The 18,756-nt window shown below is 39.5% G+C and overlaps 2 protein-coding genes across 4 annotated transcripts in view; one reads left to right on the plus strand and one right to left on the minus strand.

The window, feature by feature from the left end:
- Positions 1-11,483, minus strand: part of LOC133544378 (protein-tyrosine kinase 2-beta-like) — a 67,465-nt gene extending 55,982 nt beyond the window's left edge. The window contains exons 1-6 of one of the 2 annotated variants that reach the window (XM_061889625.1): positions 11,207-11,483; positions 10,857-11,099; positions 10,605-10,783; positions 10,457-10,544; positions 10,300-10,379; positions 8,953-9,015 (exon numbers count right to left, since the gene is read on the minus strand). In XM_061889625.1, coding sequence (XP_061745609.1) covers positions 8,953-9,015; positions 10,300-10,379; positions 10,457-10,544; positions 10,605-10,783; positions 10,857-11,060 — 614 coding nt within the window. In that variant the 5' untranslated portion in view covers positions 11,061-11,099; positions 11,207-11,483. Of the gene's footprint in view, positions 1-8,952; positions 9,016-10,299; positions 10,380-10,456; positions 10,545-10,604; positions 10,784-10,856; positions 11,131-11,206 lie in introns of both variants that reach the window. The other variant, XM_061889624.1, reaches the window with a different exon arrangement.
- Positions 11,484-13,817: 2,334 nt separating this feature from the next.
- LOC133544118 (rho guanine nucleotide exchange factor 7-like) overlaps positions 13,818-18,756 on the plus strand; it is a 54,741-nt gene continuing 49,802 nt past the window's right edge. The window contains exons 1-2 of one of the 2 annotated variants that reach the window (XM_061889183.1): positions 13,818-14,147; positions 14,670-14,753. In XM_061889183.1, coding sequence (XP_061745167.1) covers positions 13,983-14,147; positions 14,670-14,753 — 249 coding nt within the window. In that variant the 5' untranslated portion in view covers positions 13,818-13,982. The remainder of the gene's footprint in view (positions 14,148-14,669; positions 14,754-18,756) is intronic. The other variant, XM_061889184.1, reaches the window with a different exon arrangement.

Here is an 18,756-nt window from a genome sequence, read left to right on the forward strand (position 1 = left end):
AAGGTCCGTAACATCATCGCTTACGTGCAGTGATTTCTCCAGAATCTCTGAACCTTTTGATGATTTTACGGACCGTAGATGGTAAAATCCCTAAATTCCTTGCAATAGCTCGTTGAGAAATGTTCTTCTAAAACTATTCGACAATTTGCTTACAAATTGGTGACCCTCGCCCCATCCTTGTTTGTGAATTACTTAGCATTTCATGAAAGCTGCTTTTATACCCAATCATGGCACCCACCTGTTCCCAATTAGCCTGCACACCTGTGGGATGTTCCAAATAAGTGCTTGATGAGCATTCCTCAACTTTATCAGTATTTATTGCCACCTCTCCCAACTTTTTTGTCACATGTTGCTGGCATAAAATTCTAAAGTTAATGATTATTTGCAAAAAAAAAAAAAGTTTATCAGTTTGAACATCAAACATGTCTTTGTAGCATATTCAACTGAATATGGGTTGAAAATGATTGGCAAATTATTGTATTCCAATTATATTTACATCTAACACAATTTCCCAACTCATATGGAAACGGGGTTTGTATTATCTAACATCTTTGACAATCCCTCCTTAAGTTTAGCGTACAAAACAACTTTAACACCATTAAAACACAAATGATAAACCTTACCAGGTTTTCAACTATGAGCGGGGATTAAACCCACATCCTTCTGTTTGGCAACTGGGTATTAATGACCTTATTCTTATCAGTGACAGAGCACGACGTGGACAGGAATAAGTTTGGGTAAAATATTACACGAAGCGCATTGTCATCCAATAACTGACATTTGACGTGTGCTTCTTTGGAAAATAAATAAGCCCCCTCACCCCGCTGACATGAATACGGTATTTTCATTCAGGTGAAACCAACATCAGTAACGTATGTGCGATTTAATGTTAATGTTATGTTGACAGCACATTTCAGATCGGATGAGGTTTATAGTAAAAGTGAACTTCATTGTGTTACATTGCTGGAGTTGTAACTGTGATTTTTTATATGCCTGACAGACAGACAGACAGACAGACAGACAGACAGACAAACAGACAGACAGACAGACAGACAGACATACTACATACATGGCGGTTCGCTCTCTGTACGATCAGTGTCAGAGCTTGGTCCGCATTGCCGGCAGTAAGTCGGACACGTTTCCAGTGAGGGTTGGACTCCGCCAAGTCTGTCATAACTTTTATGGACAGAAATTGTAGGCGCAGTCAAGGCGTTGAGGGGATCCGGTTTGGTGGCTGCAGGATTAGGTCTCTGCTTTTTGCAGATGATGTGGTCCTGATGGCTTCATCTGGCCAGCATCTTAGAGGCTTACTGAAACCCACTACTACCCACCACGCAGTCTGATAGTTTATATATCAATGATGAAATATTAACATTGCAACACATGCCAATACGGCCTTTTTAGTTTACTAAATTGCAATTTTCAATTTCCCGGGAGTTTCTTCTTGAAAACGTCGCGTAATGATGACGTGTACGCTTTCTGCCACGGGCTGTTAGGAAATATGACTGCTGCGCACAAACACACAGCTAAAAGTCGTCTGCTTTAACCGCAAAATTACACAGTATTTTGGAGATAAGTAATGCTGAATCCTTTGCAATTTGTTCAATTAATATTGGAGAAGTCAAAGTAGAAAGATGGAGTTGGGAAGCTTTAGCCTTTGGCCACACAAACACACAGTGATTCCTTGTTTAAAATTAATGGAGGTGAAACGTTACTACCGATCACAGCGAACATGGATCCCGACCGAATGTCAACCAGCAGGTTTCGGTGAGAAAATCGTGGTAAAAAGTCGCTTCTTACCGGAGATCAGCTGAGCTTGTGCCGCCCATAAAGCTGTCGCCGACTTCCCTGAGACATTGGCGTCAACACACCCGTGGACACACACCTATCAGGTACTATTAAACTCACTAAAACACTAACAACACAATAGAAAGATAAGGGACTTCCCAGAATTATCCTAGTAAATGTGTCTAAAAACATCTGAATCCGTCCCAATGCAATCGCATTTTTTTTTTAACTTTTTTTTTTTTTCTCTAGTCCGTCGCTATCAATATCCTCAAACACGAATCTTTCATCCTCGCTCAAATTAATGGGGAAAGGGTCGTTTTCTCGGTCCGAATAACTGTTTTTGTTGGAGGCTCTCATTAAAAACAATGTGAGGATGTGAGGAGCCATCAACATGTGACGTCATCTTCTGCGACTTCCGGTAGAAGCAGGGCTTTTCTGTTAGCAAGCAAAAGTTGCGAACTTTATCGTGGATGTTCTCTACTAAATCCTTTCAGCAAAAATATGGCAATATCGCAAAATGATCGAGTATGACGCATAGAATGGACCTGCTATCCCCGTTTAAATAGGAAAATCTCATTTCAGTAGGCCTTTAAGCTCTCACTGGATCAGTTCGCAGCCGAGTGTGAAACGACTGGGATGAGAATCAGCACCTCCTTGTCCGAGTACATGGTTCTCACCCAGAAAAGGGTGGAGTGCCATCTCCGGGTTGGGGAGGAGACCCTGCCCCAAGTGGAGGAGTTCAAGTACCTAGGAGTCTTGTTCACGAGTGAGGAAAGAGTGGATCGTGCGATTGACAGGCAGATCGGTGCGGCGTCTTCAGTAATGCGGACGCTGTATCGATCCGTTGTGGTGAAGAAGGAGCTGAGCCGGAAGGCAAAGCTCTCAATTTACCGGTCGATCTACCTTCCCATCCTCAACTATGGTCATGAGCTTTGGGTCATGACCGAAAGGACAAGATCACGGGTACAAGCGGCCGAAATGAGTTTCCTCCGCCGTGTGGCGGGGCTCTCCCTTAGAGATAGGGTGAGAAGCTCTGCCATCCGGGAGGAACTCAAAGTAAAGCCACTGGTCCTCCACATCGAGAGGAGCCAGAAGCAGTGGCTCGGGCATCTGGTCAGGATGCCACCCGAACGCCTCCCTAGGGAGGTGTTTAGGGCATGTCCAACTGGTAGGAGGCCACGGGGAAGACCCAGGACATGTTGGGAAGACTATGCTTCATGCACGGCAGGCCTGGGAACTCAGCACACTTGCACTTTAGCACTTTTCCATCTGCTTAAAGCACTTTAACTACTATGGTCACTTTATTATTGATCTGTTTGTCCTGAGCTGAGGTCATGCTGCAACCTACTGTTTTATATGGGTCTCAATTATTATTTTTTTTTATAACTATATGTCTATGACAGTGGTTCTTAACCTTGTTGGAGGTACCAAACCCCATCAGTTTCATATGCGCATTCACCATCAGTTTCATATGCGCATTCACCATCAGTTTCATATGCGCATTCACCGAACCCTTCTTTAGTGAAAAATAAAATGTTTTTTTTTTCAAATTCAAGAAAGAGTCATGTTTTTTTTACATGTGCACAAAATGAACCGTGGATGAACATCACCTTGTTCAAAGAACAAATGTCAGGACTGTGACTTGGATTTATTTTGCTTCTTCTACGCCATGGGTGTCAAACTCTGGCCCGCGGGCCAAATTTAGGCCGCCGTGTAATTTCATTTGGCCCTTGAGGCAATATCAAATTAACATTATAGCTGGCCCACCGCTGTAACACCGCATTCACCACTAATACTCATACTTGTCAACCCTCCCGATTTTCCCGAGAGACTCCCGAAGTTCAGTGTCCCTCCCGAATTTCTCCCGATTTCCACCCGGACAATAATAGTTGGGGTGGGCCCTAAAAGCACTGCCTTTGGCGTTCTCTACATGTCGCCACGTCCGCTTTTCCTCCATACAAACAGCGTACCGGCCCACTCACATAATACATGCGGCTCATACACACACACAAGTGTATGCAAGGCATACTTGGTCAACAGCCATACAGGTCACACTGAGGGTGGCCGTATAAACAACTTTAACACTGTTACAAATATACGCCACACTGTGAACCCACAGCAAACAAGAATGACAAACAGATTTCGGGAGAACATCCGCACTGTAACACAACATAAACACAGCCGAACAAATACCCAGAACCCCTTGCATCACTAACTCTTCAGGGACGCTACAATATACACCCCCGCTACCACCAAACCCCACCCCTACTCAAACCCGCCGCCGAAAAGAGGCATTCAATTTGTATTTTTATTTTATTTAGATAGTTTGACACCCCTGTTCTACGCAAAGGATGATTCGCACGGGCCAGACGTGAATGTAAGTACAGATTTTATGTATACACTATAATACAAAAAAGGCAAAACAAAGGTCGCGCTCGGTGGCGGATAATAATCTATAATAAAACTTTAAACAAAAACATTACAAAGGCTGGACTATCTACAAACAAACAGAAGATACTATTAAAGGTACAAGGCAAACCAAAAACTAGCACTGAGGCATAAATACAAAGAAGTCTTACGTGGCGTGGTCAAACAACAAACAGCGTGGCAAAGCATGAGGGTCCGGCAAGGAAAGGTAGGTGCGTGGTCATGAGGGTTCAACACAGTCCAGTAGGTAATAGTTAAAGTAGCCAGGCCGAGGAAAAGAAAACAAATGACTTAAATACTGCTGTGGTAATTAGAAACAGGTGTGAGAGGCTGAAGATCGGGGCGTGACTAGGGGGACCACGTGGAAACTAATGGGTTGACATGGTAACAAAAGCAAACCAGGAAGTGTGAAGTGAAGTATATTTATATAGCGCTTTTCTCTAGTGACTCAAAGCGCTTTTACATAGTGAAACCCAATATCTAAGTTACATTTAAACCAGTGTGGTTGGCACTGGGAGCAGGTGGGTAAAGTGCCTTGCCCAAGGACACAACGACAGTGACTAGAATGGCGGAAGCGGGGATCGAACCTGCAACCCTCAAGTTGCTGGCTCAACCAACCGAGCTATACCGCCCCAAGTGCAAAACGGAACAAGAGTCCAGAAAACAAAACAAAACATGATCAAACATAAAACATGATTCACAGGCATGACAACAAAACCAACACAGTGTATGAACTCACAACAAATTACACACCTTACACACATTACCATGAATTGATTCACTTGGACCCTGACTTAAACAAGTTGAAAAACTTATTGGGGTGTTACCATTTAGTGGTTAATTGTACGAATATGTACTGTACTGTGTAAACTGTACTGTTTCATATAATATATTCTCGTCCTCAGAGGTGGGTGGAGTAGCCAGAAATTGTACTCCAGTAAGTGTACTGTTACTTTAGAGATTTATTACTCAAGTAAAAGTAAGGAGTAGTCACCCAAATATTTACTTGAGTAAAAGTAAAAAGTATGTTGTGAAAAAACTACTCAAGTACTGAGTAGCTGATGAGTAACCTGTTCGTTTAATGATTACGGCAACAAATAATGCACAAAAACATAAAAATAGCAATGAGCAAATTCAGAGCCAGGAATATCTCTTAAGCAACTAAAACAATAATATATATTAAATAATAATACATTACAATAACAAAAATAAAAATAAGGCAAATTGAGCCACAATAACAGCACCATAGGCTCAGTAGGCATTAATTGATTGATTGATTGATTGATTGATTGATTGAAACTTGTATTAGTAGATTGCACAGTACAGTACATATTCTGTACAATTGACCACTAAATGTAACACCCCAATAAGTTTTTCAACGTTAATCAATTACTTAATAAATGACCAAGTCGAGGTGATCTACCTCATATGTACATATACATATACATACACATATATATATATATATATATATATATATATATATATATATATATATATATATATATATATATATATATATATATATATATATATACATACATACATATATACATATATATATATATATATATATATATATATATATATATATATATATACATACATATATATATATATATATATATATATATATATATACAGTATATCATTTATATTTCTTTATTTTGCCATTTTTGTTGACATGTTAAAGGTGTTTTAATGAATATACATGCATGTTTAACACATCGATTCCTATCTTTCATGAAGACAAGAATATAAGTTGGTGTATTACCTGATTCTGATGACTTGATTGATTGGAATCAGACAGTATAGTGCTGATAACGTCCACGGTTTCAAATGGAGGAGAAAAAAAGTCAGGATTTCTGTCTAATACCACATGAAAGTCGTTGGTTCTTGGCATCTTATTTGTCCTGCTTCCATATTCGTTTTTATACACTTTACAAGAAATACACTGGCGGCAAACTCCGTAGTTTGCTAGCTTGTTTGCACTGGCTTTCGGAGACTCTTATTTTGTTAGCACAGGTGCGATGAAGCAGCACTTTTATTGTGAAAACAGGAACTGTGCGATCAGTCTTTAGGCTTTTGACGGGAATTATAGTTGAAATAAAAAGTGTCTTTTTTCCTTTTCACTTTTGATTGATTGATTGAAACTTTTATTAGTGGATTGCACAGTACAGTACATATTCTGTAAAATTGTCCACTAAATGGTAACACTCCAATAAGTTTTCAACTTGTTTAAAGTCGGGCTTGTCAGGCTTGCCCCTGACAGTTTGTCTATGTTTTAGTTTTCTTCTGCATTTGTCTGTTTCCTCTGTGTTTAGTACCTCCTGTCTTTAGTTCCTGTCTAGTGCTCTTATTTTGTCAGCTTCCTGTCTTGTTCCCTGAGTGCTGTGTTCCTCCTCAGCTACGGCTGTTTGGCACCTGGTCACACCTGTTGCCAATCAGCCCGCTCCTATTTGTACCCTCTTTGTCTTGTGTCAGTTGCTGGATCATTGTATTGTCATTTGTATTGTCGTTGCCACATGTCGCACCTGTCGTTGCTTTCGTGTCGTTTTATTTCAGCGTAGCGGTAAGCTACATTCGTTTGTTTGTAACTTACTTTTTTTTGTTCCCTGCTTCTGTTTTGTTTTCACTCTACAAGTAACGACTTCTGTTTTCCTGTTTGCTACCCGCTAGCTTCCACGCTAGGCCCTTTTTTGTTTCTTGCTAGCTTCTATGCTAAAGACCCTTAGTTTGTTATCTGCCTCGTGCGCGCTTTGTGTTAGTACCCTTTTGTTTGATTTTGTCTTAGTATCTTTATTAAATCATGTGTTCTCACTCCATGCCTGCCTCCATCTCTGCATCTTGGGGTTCGTCAACAAATGACTCTGACAGGGCTCCACGTGTGACGGTCATGTGACCGCCTGGCTCTGTTTGATTGGTCCAACGTCACCAGTGAGTGCATGTGATTGGTGAAACGCAGGCATGCGTGGATCCTACTTTGAAGGTCTGTCATAAACCAAAACAAACACTAATATATTGATAAAAAAAAAAGTAGCGAGTAGCGAGCTGAATGTAGATAAATGGAGTGGAGTAAAAGTAGCGTTTCTTCTCTATAAATATACTCAAGTAAAAGTAAAAGTATGTTGCATAAAAACTACTCTTAGAACTACAATTTATCCCAAAAGTTACTCAAGTAGATGTAACGGAATAAATGTAGCCCGTTACTACCCACCTCTGCTCTTCCTTTGCAATCTGCGAGTAAAAGTTTCAATCAATCAATCAAAAAACCTGCAAATCAGATGGAAAATTAGAGGGAACATTGTTTGAGGGTATCCATAATACGCTGACTGGGAGAAGTTTTTATTTACACAATAAGTCGGATGTGTCTATACCTCCGTGGCAGAGACTCTGCCAAACCCCTGAATCCGACTCACCGAACCCTTAGGGTTCGATCGAACCCAGGTGTATGGCCCTGTGATGATAAATAAATAAATGATAAATGGGTTGTACTTGTATAGCGCTTTTCTACCTTCAAAGTACTCAAAGCGCTTTGACACTACTTCCACATTTAACCATTCACACACTGTTGGAGGGAGCTGCCATGCAAGGTGCTAACCAGGAACCCATCAGGAGCAAGGGTGAAGTGTCTTGCTCAAGGACACAACGGCACGCCGTCCCCATGATGAGGTGGAGACTTGTCCAGGGTGTACCCTGCCCGCGACCCCGAAAGGGACAGGCGGTAGAAAATGGATGGATGGATGAATCTATGTCTATATATTTTATTTTACTGATTATGTCTGATGATGGTGCTGTCTTACTTTTCTGTTTTTTATGGACTTTGGGACGGCGTGGCGGGAGAGTGGCCGTGCGCAACCCGAGGGTCCCTGGTTCAATCCACACCTAGTACCAACCTCGTCACGTCCGTTGTGTCCTGAGCAAGACACTTCACCCTTGCTCCTGATGGGTGCTGGTTTGCGCCTTGCATGGCAGCTCCCTCCATCAGTGTGTGAATGTGTGTGTGAATGGGTAAATGTGGAAGTAGTGTCAAAGCGCTTTGAGTATCTTGAAGGTAGAAAAGCGCTATACTAGTACAACCCATTTATTTATTTATTACTTATTTATTCACCATCAAACTGCCGGGCACTCCAGATGGAAATTAGTCGGGCTGTGAATCGTTGGGCACCACACGATTCGATTTGTTTCTTGGGAGTAATTATTCAATTCAGAATCAATTCCGAACAATCCTTTTTTAATAACATTGGGTGTCAGTTCTATGATTAACCACATTCCTCCATAAAATAGATTACAGCTCTCATAAATTTATATATTACTTAAAATAAATTTGATTTTGTTTAATAAAATTCCACCCAAACATAATTAATAAAGTTGAATACAAAAAAATAAAGAAAAGAATTATCCAACACGTCTCTTTTCTTAAGTAAATCTGTACAGCAGATATGGACATCTACATCGACAATATTATTTGCCTGAGTGGCTGGACAGGACAGAAAAAACAACAACGTATGGATTAAAAAAAAAAGTAAATCGTTTTTTAGATATTTTTGAATGGGTTAACACTTGTTACAAGTAAGAATCGCAATTCATTCGCACATCGATTTTTTTTTTTACACCACTAGAAATTAGCCTTTGGTTTGTTTGGCACATTTACATTATTTTATACTGTATGTTCATTCATGTGCATTGTCCCATGTACCAATCACATATCAGTATGAATTTGAGGCATTGACTTACTCCAACAGCTCAAAGTTGGACTTTTTCTCCAGTCCGTTTGGATTCATGTCTTTGAAATATCTCCTGTAAAAAAAACAAAAAACATTAAGGTTTCGTACAATGCATGGACGATGGATGGGTGTACGTGTAGGTCAGGGGTCACCAACCTTTTTGAAACCAAGAGCTACTTCTCGGGTACTGATCAATGCAAAGGACTACCAGTTTGATACACGCTTAAATAAATTGCCAGAAATAGCCAATTTGCTCAATTTACCTTTAATAAATAAATCTATATATGTATAAAAAAATGGGTATTTCTGTCTGTCATTCCGTCGTACATTTTTTTCCCTTTTACGGAAGGTTTTTTTGTGGCGAATAAATGATGAAAAAAACACTTAATTGAACGGTTTAAAAGAGGGAAAAAAATGAAAATTACATTTTGAAACAGTTTATCTTCAATGTCGACTCTTTAAAATTCAAAATTCAACCCAAAAAAATGAAGAGAAAAACATGCTATTTCGAATCTTTTTGAAAAAATTAAAAAAAATAATTTATGGGTGATCATTAATAATTTTTCCTGATTAAGATGAATTTTTAGAATTTTGATGACATTTATTAAATAGGTTAAAATCCAATCTGCACTTTGTTAGAATATATAACAAATTGGACCAAGCTATATTTCTAACAAAGACAAATCATTATTTCTTCTAGATTTTCCAAAACAAAAATTTTAAAAGAAATTCAAAAGACTTTGAAATAAGATTTCAATTTGATTCAACATATTTTCTAAATTTGCCAGAATATTTTTTTGAATTTTAATCATAATAAGTTTGAAGAAATATTTCACAAATATTCTTCGTCGAAGAAACAGAAGCTAAAATGAAGAATTAAATCAAAATGCATTTATTATTCTTTACGATAAAACAAATACATTTACTTGAACATTGATTAAATTTGTCAGGAAAGAAGAGGAAGTAATTGAAAAAGTAAAAAGTTATATGTGTTTAAAAATTCTAAAATAATTTTTAAGGTTGTATTTTTTCTCTAAAATGGTATTTCTGAAAGTTATAAGAAGCAAAGAAAAAAAAAATATTTATTTAAACAAGTGAGGACCAAGTCTTTAAAACATTTTCTTGGATTTTCAAATTCTATTTGAGTTTTGTCTCTCTTAGAATTAAAAATGTTGAGCAAAGCGAGACCAGCTTGCTAGTAAATAAATACAATTTAAAAAATAAAGGCAGCTCACTGGTAAGTGCTGCTATTTGAGCTATTATTAGAACGGGCCAGCAGGCAACTCATCTGGTCTTTATGGGCGACCTGGTGCCCGTGGGCACCGCATTGGTAACCCCTGGTGTAGGTATTCAGTACCTAATCTCCAGGCAACCAAGCTGCAAAGCCATCCCATCGCTGACCTTAGAAGCAAACTGCTGCATGTAGTCACTTCTAACCTGCAAGCAATTTTAAGTCCTAATCATTATTCAATGTATTTCAAGATGGCACATCTGTTTGTGCGCACATTACCAACCTGCTGGTAAAAGTACAGCATGGTGGTTCTATCGTCTTGGAATTTTTCCATAAAGTCTGATGGAATGTATCTGATTCTCAAGTCATATCTGAAAACAAAGTGCAGTCAAAGTTAACCTTGTTTACCGTCTAGCACTCCGAACGTATACCTCCACTCGGCCTCCAGGTGCTGCTGCTCGTATTGCTGGACGAGTTCCAACATGGTCAGGTCCGGGTGCAGCCAATGTATCGCAGACGACTTAAGGTGTTTGAGGAGAAGACCATAACAGCGGTTGTGTCTTATGTCCGGACCCACACATCCGCTAGACAGCACTAAGCTGATGACATCCTGCGACAAAGATGGTTGTTTTTAGAATATGTCTTCCGAAGTCAACCACAAAATATACAGTGTTTGTAAATACCCTGATTGTCGTTCCTTTGTCACAGCGGACCAGTTTGAAGTTCTTGCCGAGGTTGAAACTGTTGCTGAGGAAACACACTTTGATAATCTTTGCAGGGAGGATGCTACACCCACCCACAGTTGCCTGCGGAGACATAGTTGGGATCTCCAATTGGCCGGTGGGAGACATGCTCCTCCAGAACAAGGTGCTGGTGTCTCCAGACATTTCACACGCTCACATACACTGCATATATCGTTCTCACACCTGCTGACGCCAGGGTAATGTCAGACCAGCGCTGCACACAGACAAAACATAGGCGGCCTTACCATGCCGCTGTTATATTTAAACATGAAAATGCATCTTGTACTCACCCATCTTGCACAAGTTTCACCACTCCACACAAGAACCTATAAAACAAACTTACAACATATGCACTGCTCTCACCACAGCAGACCAAAATAGTTGAAAACTCCACCCCTAAGAACTTCACCACCAAACAAAAGAGGAAGTGGCGTTCAGATCAAATGGGGAAGTTGAAGAGCAACGAACAAGAAAAACCACAGGAACAAAGGTTTGCTGTGTTACTGTTAAATATAAATGCATTTACCTACACCCCAAATGTCTTGACAAAAGATACATAGGTTTCAGAGTACAAGTTGATTAATCAGATTTCATTGGTGTGCACGTTAAGGGGCTTGACACAAAATAAAACCAGGAAATTGCGTCAGCGCACATCATGTGAAAACCACTAGACCAATAGTGCTCAAACTATCTCTCACGCAACGCTTTTGTCATTAGCCCTGCAGCCCACTCAGTCTGACCACATTTCATCTGAAGCATTTTATGTATCATGTACATTTTATGTGTATATATATATATATATATATATATATATATATATATATATATATATATATATATATATATATATATATATATATATATATATATATACATATATATATATATACCGTATATTGGCAACACTAAATTGGCCCTAGTGTGTGAATGTGAGTGTGAATGTTGTCTGTCTATCTGTGTTGGCCCTACAATGAGGTGGCGACTTGTCCAGGGTGTACACTGCCTCCCGCCCGATTGTAGCTGAGATAAGCACCAGCGCCCCCCGTGAACCTAAAAGGGAATATGCAGTAGCAAATGGATAGACGGATATATATATATATATATATATATATATATATATATATAGGTGTGGGAAAAATCACAAGACTACTTAATCTCTACAGAACTGTTTCATGAGTGGTTCCCTCAATCATCAGGAGATTTTAATGGAAGCATTCACATACAATGGTTTATATAGGGCACAGAGTGGGTGGGTACAGGCAGGCGTAGGGTGTGGTGATTGGCTCATGTGTTACCTAGGAGGTGTTTCCGTCTGTGGCGGCATGTTGAAATGATTTCACTGCGCTTGTTGAGGGATGATAGATCTGGATGATATATAATAAACAGTTTCTCTTTTAAGCATAGGTTGCATATTTTATTACCACTGTTGTAAGGTGTGCTGGATGCAAGAATTTGCCATGTTATTGAATATTCAACATTATTGTCTTTGAGGTTCCAAATGTGTTTGCTGAGTTCTGTAGAATTCCGCAAAGTCTGGTTTCTAAAGGAGGCGTTGTGATTATTCCATCTTGTTTTGAACGCTCCTTCGGTTAATCCTACGTACGTGTCGGATGTGTTAATGTCCTTGCGTATTACCTTTGCTTGGTAAACGACTGTATTACCTTTGCTTGGTAAACGACTGGTTTTTAGGAAGTATGAGCGCTGCACACACACACAGCTAAAAGTCGTCTGCTTTAACGGCATAATTACACAGTATTTTGGACATCTGTGTTGCTGAATCTTTTGCAATTTTTTCAAATAATATTGGAGAAGTCACAGTAGAAAGATGGAGTTGGGAAGCTTTAGCCTTTAGCCACACAAACACACGGCGATTCCTTGTTTAAAATTCCTGGAGGTGAAACTTTCCTATGGATCAGAGCGCGGTCAAGAGAACATGGATCCCGACCACCTGTCAACCAGCAGGTTTCGGTGAGAAAATTGTGGTTAAAAAGTCAGTTCTTACCGGAGAAAAGCTGAGCTTGTGCTGTCCATAGCTGCCGTCGACTTCCCTGAGACACTGCGCGTCATGACACCCGTGGAGACAACCTTCCGACTATCAGGTAATATTAAACTCACTAAAACACTAGCAACACAATAGAAAGATAAGGGATTTCCCAGAATTATCCTAGTAAATGTGTCTAAAAACATCTGTATCCGTCCCAATGCAATCGCGTTTTTTTTGTAACTTTTTTTTTCTAGTCCATCGCTATCAATATCTTCAAACACGTATCTTTCATCCTCGCTCAAATTAATGGTCGAAATTGTCATTTTCTCGGTCCGAATAGCACTTTTTGTTGGAGGCTCCCATTAAAAACAATGCGAATATGTGAGGAGCCATCAACCTGTGACGTCATCGTCTGCGACTTCCGGTCTCTTAACACCGAAAGTTGCGAACTTTATCGTGGATGTTCTCTACTAAATCCTTTCAGCAAAAATATGGCAATATCGCGAAATGTTCAAGTATGACACATAGAATGGACCTGCTATCCCCGTTTGAATAGGAAAATCTCATTTCAGTAGGCCTTTAAAGAAGGGCGGACAGTTTACATCCCTGTCCACTAGGTGGAGCCACAGTATCATTTTGTACAGCTGTAGATGGAAGGTTAGAGGGTCAATGAATGAATAATGTCATCATGTCCTTGCAGCCTCAGGAAGAATAACCGAATGCGTTACTTCACACTTGTGACGTGGCTGAAGAATACATGTAACACATATGTTACAGTCTTTGGCAACAGTGTTTTAATGCAGGGTTAAAATGAGGGGGGGGGGGGGGATGTCAGTATTGCCAGCAGAGAGAGAGAGAGAGTGAGAGAGAGAGAGAGCGAGAGAGAGAGAGAAGGGGGCGTCCATGTTTTAAAATTGGAATATCAGCTCGAGTGATTCAACAATGTGCTGACCCGCCTCTCCTGTCCTCTCATATTTTCGTGTCTTGTATGCAAAAAAAAAGAAAAAAAAAAGTAAGACATTTAATTGAAGAGAGCAACAAACCCGAGGTGTTAACCGTCCAGTGACCTTCCAGAGTCCAGGATGAACGCGGCAGAGCAGACGGTAACGTGGCTCATTACGCTCGGGGTCCTGGAGTCTCCCAAGAAAAGCATCTCGGATCCGGACCTTTTCCTCCAGACGTCTCTGCAGGACGGGGTCGTTCTGTGCAGGCTGCTGGAGCGACTCAGACCAGGGACGACAGACAAAGTACGTGTTTGGAAAGAGAACCAAAAAAATTTATTGTTGTGGTGCACAATTTTAAATATCAACTCACATGGGACATTTAAATTAAATCAAAGAAAATGGACTCTTTAATAAACTGTAAATTACATCCAGATACTTAATGTATATACGGGTGCATGCATTCACCGAGGCAGGAAGTGTCTCCTTCAAAATAAAAGCAATAGTGTTTGCTTATGTGGGTGACATTCGTTCATAAAATAACACCACATTTGTAGCTTCTACGCTGAAATTATTAATATTGTGGGAAAAATAAAAAACATAAAACTCCGAGTGATTAAAATGAATTCCTAATTAAAAGTTTAATTTTAAAGTACAACCGGAAGTAAAGCTGGGCACTAATGCTAGCAACACGCAGCTCAACGTCAAGAGACAATTAGAAGCAAGCACTTGGTATAAAGATGGATTCCAAATCAGTTTACTTCTTCAAGTCGTTTGCCAACTTATTGTTCAGCGTTGTGTGCTAATTTAACGACTTTGTATGCGTAGTTTTTCCTGGAACCGAGGACCGACGGTGAACGTCAGCGGAACGTGAGCGAGTTCATCAAAGGCTGTGGAGTGTTCGGCGTGGAGGTGAGTTATGGAAATAATAGCTTAATTAATATCCTCATTCCATGTGAAGACTTGAATCATACACACTTACCGCAACATTCCTTGGGGTATTATGCCAATTAATAAAAAGACAAAAACCTTGTTGACGTTTACGTGTGCATCTGGCGACCCGTACAGGTGCACACTATTTGGCAGGAAACGTCACTGTATTACAGACAACATTCTAGACCAGTGGTCCCCAACCACCGGGCTGCGGAAGATTTTTTTATTAATTTGTATATTTTTTTTTAATTGAGATATTTAATTTTCTTATTTTTTATTTAAAGGCCTACTGAAACCCACTACTATGACTACGCAGTCTCATAGTTTATATATCAATGATGAAATCTTAAAGGCCTACTGAAATGAGATTATCTTATTTAAACGGGGATAGCAGGTCCATTCTATGTGTCATACTTGATCATTTCGCGATATTGTGATCATTTCGCGATATTGCCATATTTTTGCTGAAAGGATTTAGTAGAGAACATCCACGATAAAGTTCGCAACTTTCGGTGCTAAGAGAAAATCACTGCCTCTACCGGAAGTTGCAGACAATGACGTCACATGCTAATGGGTTTTCACATAGTTTTTAATGGGAGCCTCCAACAAAAACAGCTATTCGGACCGAGAAAACGACAATTTCCCCATTAATTTGTGCGTGGATGAAAGATTCGTGTTTGAGGATATCAATAGCGACGGACTAGAAAAAAAAAAACGCAATTGCGTTGAGGCGATTCATATGTTTTTAGAGACATTTACTAGGATAATTCTGGGAAATCCCCTATCTTTCTATTGTATTGCTAGTGTTTTAGTGAGTTTAACATTACCTGATAGTCGGAAGTGTACGTCCACGGCCGGGTGTTGACGCGCAGTGTCTCAGGGAAGTCGACGGCAGGGCGGCAAAAGCTCAGTTGATATCCGGTAAGAAGCGACTTTTTAACCACAATTTTCTCACCGGAACCTGCTGGTTGACATTCGGTTGGGATCCATGTCCGCTCTGATCCATAGTAAAGTTTCACCTCCATGAATTTTAAACAAGGAATCACCGTGTGTTTGTGTGGCTAAAGGCTAAAGCTTCCCAACTCCATCTTTCTACTTTGACTCCTCCAATATTAATTGAACAAATTGCAAAAGATTCAGCAACACAGATCTCCAAAATACTGTGTAATTTTGCCATTAAAGCAGACGACTTTTAGCTGTGTGTGTGCGCAGTGCTCATATTCCTAACAGCCCGTGACGTCAAGCGTGCACGTCATCATTACGCGACGTTTTCAAGAAAAAACTCCCGGGAAATTTAAAACTGCAATTTAGTAAACTAAAAAGGCCGTATTGGCATGTGTTGCAATGTTAATATTTCATCATTGATATATAAACTATCAGACTGCGTGGTCGGTAGTAGTGGGTTTCAGTAGGCCTTTAACATTGCAACACATGCCAATACGGCCGGTTTAGTTTACGAAAACGTCGTGGAATGATGACGTGTGTTTGTGATGTTATTGGTTGGGAGGGGCCTTTTGGTTCAGCACCACTAAAGGGTAAAATTCGTCTCTTTTCATAGCATAATTACACAGAAATTTGGACATGTGTGTTGCATAATCTTTTGCAATTTGTTCAATTAATAATGGAAACAATAAAGAACAATGCTGTTGGTGGAAAGCGGTGTATTGCAGCTGTCTTTAGCACCGAGACACAGCCGGTGTTTCTTTGTTTGTTGTGAAGCTTTAACACAGAGCGGTCAAGCGAACATGTTTCTCTACGTCAAGCAGCATGTTTTTGGATGGGAAAATTGTGATATATATCTTACCGGAGACATCAGTGGATTACGCGTCCTCCTGCAGTAGCTGTCAAAAAAGGCAGCTGTGAGCTTGGCTTCTCTCTGAGACACTGCGTGTTCACCGCAGCCATCCGACTTTGAGGTATGTCTTTACAATCTCACTAAAACACTATTAAAACAATAAGCAGATAAGGGATCTTCCAGAATTGTCCTAGTAAATGTGTCTAATTACATCAGAAACGCTCACACTGTCGCCGCCCCCCGGCGCCATCGCTTTTTATTTCATTTTATTTTTTCTAGTCCTTCACTATCAATATCCTCATCTACGAATCTTTCATCCTCGCTCAAATTAAAAGGGAAATTGTCCCTTTCTCGGACCGAATTGCTCCTACTGCTGGTGGCTCACATTATAAACAATGTGAGGATGTGAGGAGCCCTCACACCGGTGACGTCACGCGCACATACTTCCGGTAAAGGCAAGCCTTTTTTATTAGCGACAAAAAGTTGCGTACTTTATCGTCGATGTTCTCTACTAAATCCTTTCAGCAAAAATATGGCAATATCGCGAAATGATCAAGTATGACACATAGAATGGTCCTGCTATCCCCGTTTAAATAAGAAAATCTCATTTCAGTGGGCTTTTAAATCAACATAAAAAACACAAGATACAACTACAATTAGTGCCGCAACCCAAAAAAGCTCCCTTTTTCATGACAAAAACCTCCCTTTTTTATGACAAAGAAAAAAAAAAAAAAAAGAACCCCCCCGCCGGGCCGCGGGACAAATTATCTAGCGTTGACCGGTCCGCAGCTACAAAAAGGTTGGGGACCACTGTTCTAGACCTCAGGTGTAAAAAAAGTACGCCCCAGGGCCATTTGTATCCCGCAGCGAATTGTTTCTTTTTTTTCATTCATTTTTATTTTTTATTTATCTCCTTCATTGATGTGCATTTTTGATCAATAGACAATTCAACTTTAGCAACTAAACACATATTTACACACCCATGCTTAAGGAGGAACAGGATGAAGAAAATATTATATTATATGTATATAAATACATCCAAATATAATGAAAACAAACAAAAAAAAACACCCAAAAAAACAAGTGCAAACCGAACAAAAGAAGTAATACACACCTCACGGAATGATACAAAACCAGACAAAAGATAAATAAAATAATAAATATAAAGCAAAATGTAGACACTTACGGCTGTCCATATGATCTTATTGTTCTGTCCTTATGTATATATTTTTAATTGGAATATATTTCTACAATCTTTAATCTCAATGTAAAGAGAATTCCATAGTTTAACCCCCACCGCTGATCTTTTCTTCTATGCTCTTCATTCTCAGAAGTGATGACAAACATTTTTTGTAAATATGCTGGTAATGCTTTACTTTTAGCCTTAAACATAACACATAATGTCTGTAACTTTACTAGCTCCTGTCGTTTCAATAAACCAGAATTAATAACTAATATGTTAGTGTGTTCCAGATAAATTGCATTATGAATAATCCTTTTAGCTTTTTTCTGCAGTTGATACAACGCCTTTATGTTACTCTTATGTGTGTTCCCCCACCCTTTTAAGCTCTAAAAATACTTGTAGCAAAAATAATTGCAAAATGGTATGAAAGAGGTTGGCGACTTGTCCAGGGTGTATGCCGCCTTCCGCCCGAATGCAGCTGTGATAGGCTCCAGCGACCCCAAAAAGGGACAAGCGGTAGGAAAATGGATGGATGGATAGTATGAAAGAGCATACAGGTGAAATGTAACGAGAAAAAGTTGCAATGTTGACGCCAATAAAGCAAAGCTGCCATGCAGGCTGTTTTTTTCTTTAAAACTGTCGTCGCTCAAGAAATGATAATGAATCAAAATTAATGTTGTTATGAAATATTGACCTATTAAAGACTCAAATTACTTAAAAAACAAAAACAAATAAATAAACCCTGTAATCAACGGATAGATCTTAACTTGCTCCAAAGGGGAAACTATTAAAGGGAAACTGCACTTTTTTGGGGAATTTTGCCTATCGTTCACAATTATTCTGAGAGACAATAACACATGTCTTATATTTATTTATTTATTTATTTACAATTTTAAAGATGATAAAAAAACACTTGAAAGGTGCGGCTTACGGGAGTTGTAACGTTCAAAGCCCTCCAAAAAACAACTTCAAAAGCCTCCGGCAAGGTTTTATATACACAGTGC

Source organism: Nerophis ophidion, linkage group LG27 (assembly GCF_033978795.1).
Source record: "Nerophis ophidion isolate RoL-2023_Sa linkage group LG27, RoL_Noph_v1.0, whole genome shotgun sequence".
Lineage (NCBI taxonomy): Eukaryota > Metazoa > Chordata > Actinopteri > Syngnathiformes > Syngnathidae > Nerophis > Nerophis ophidion.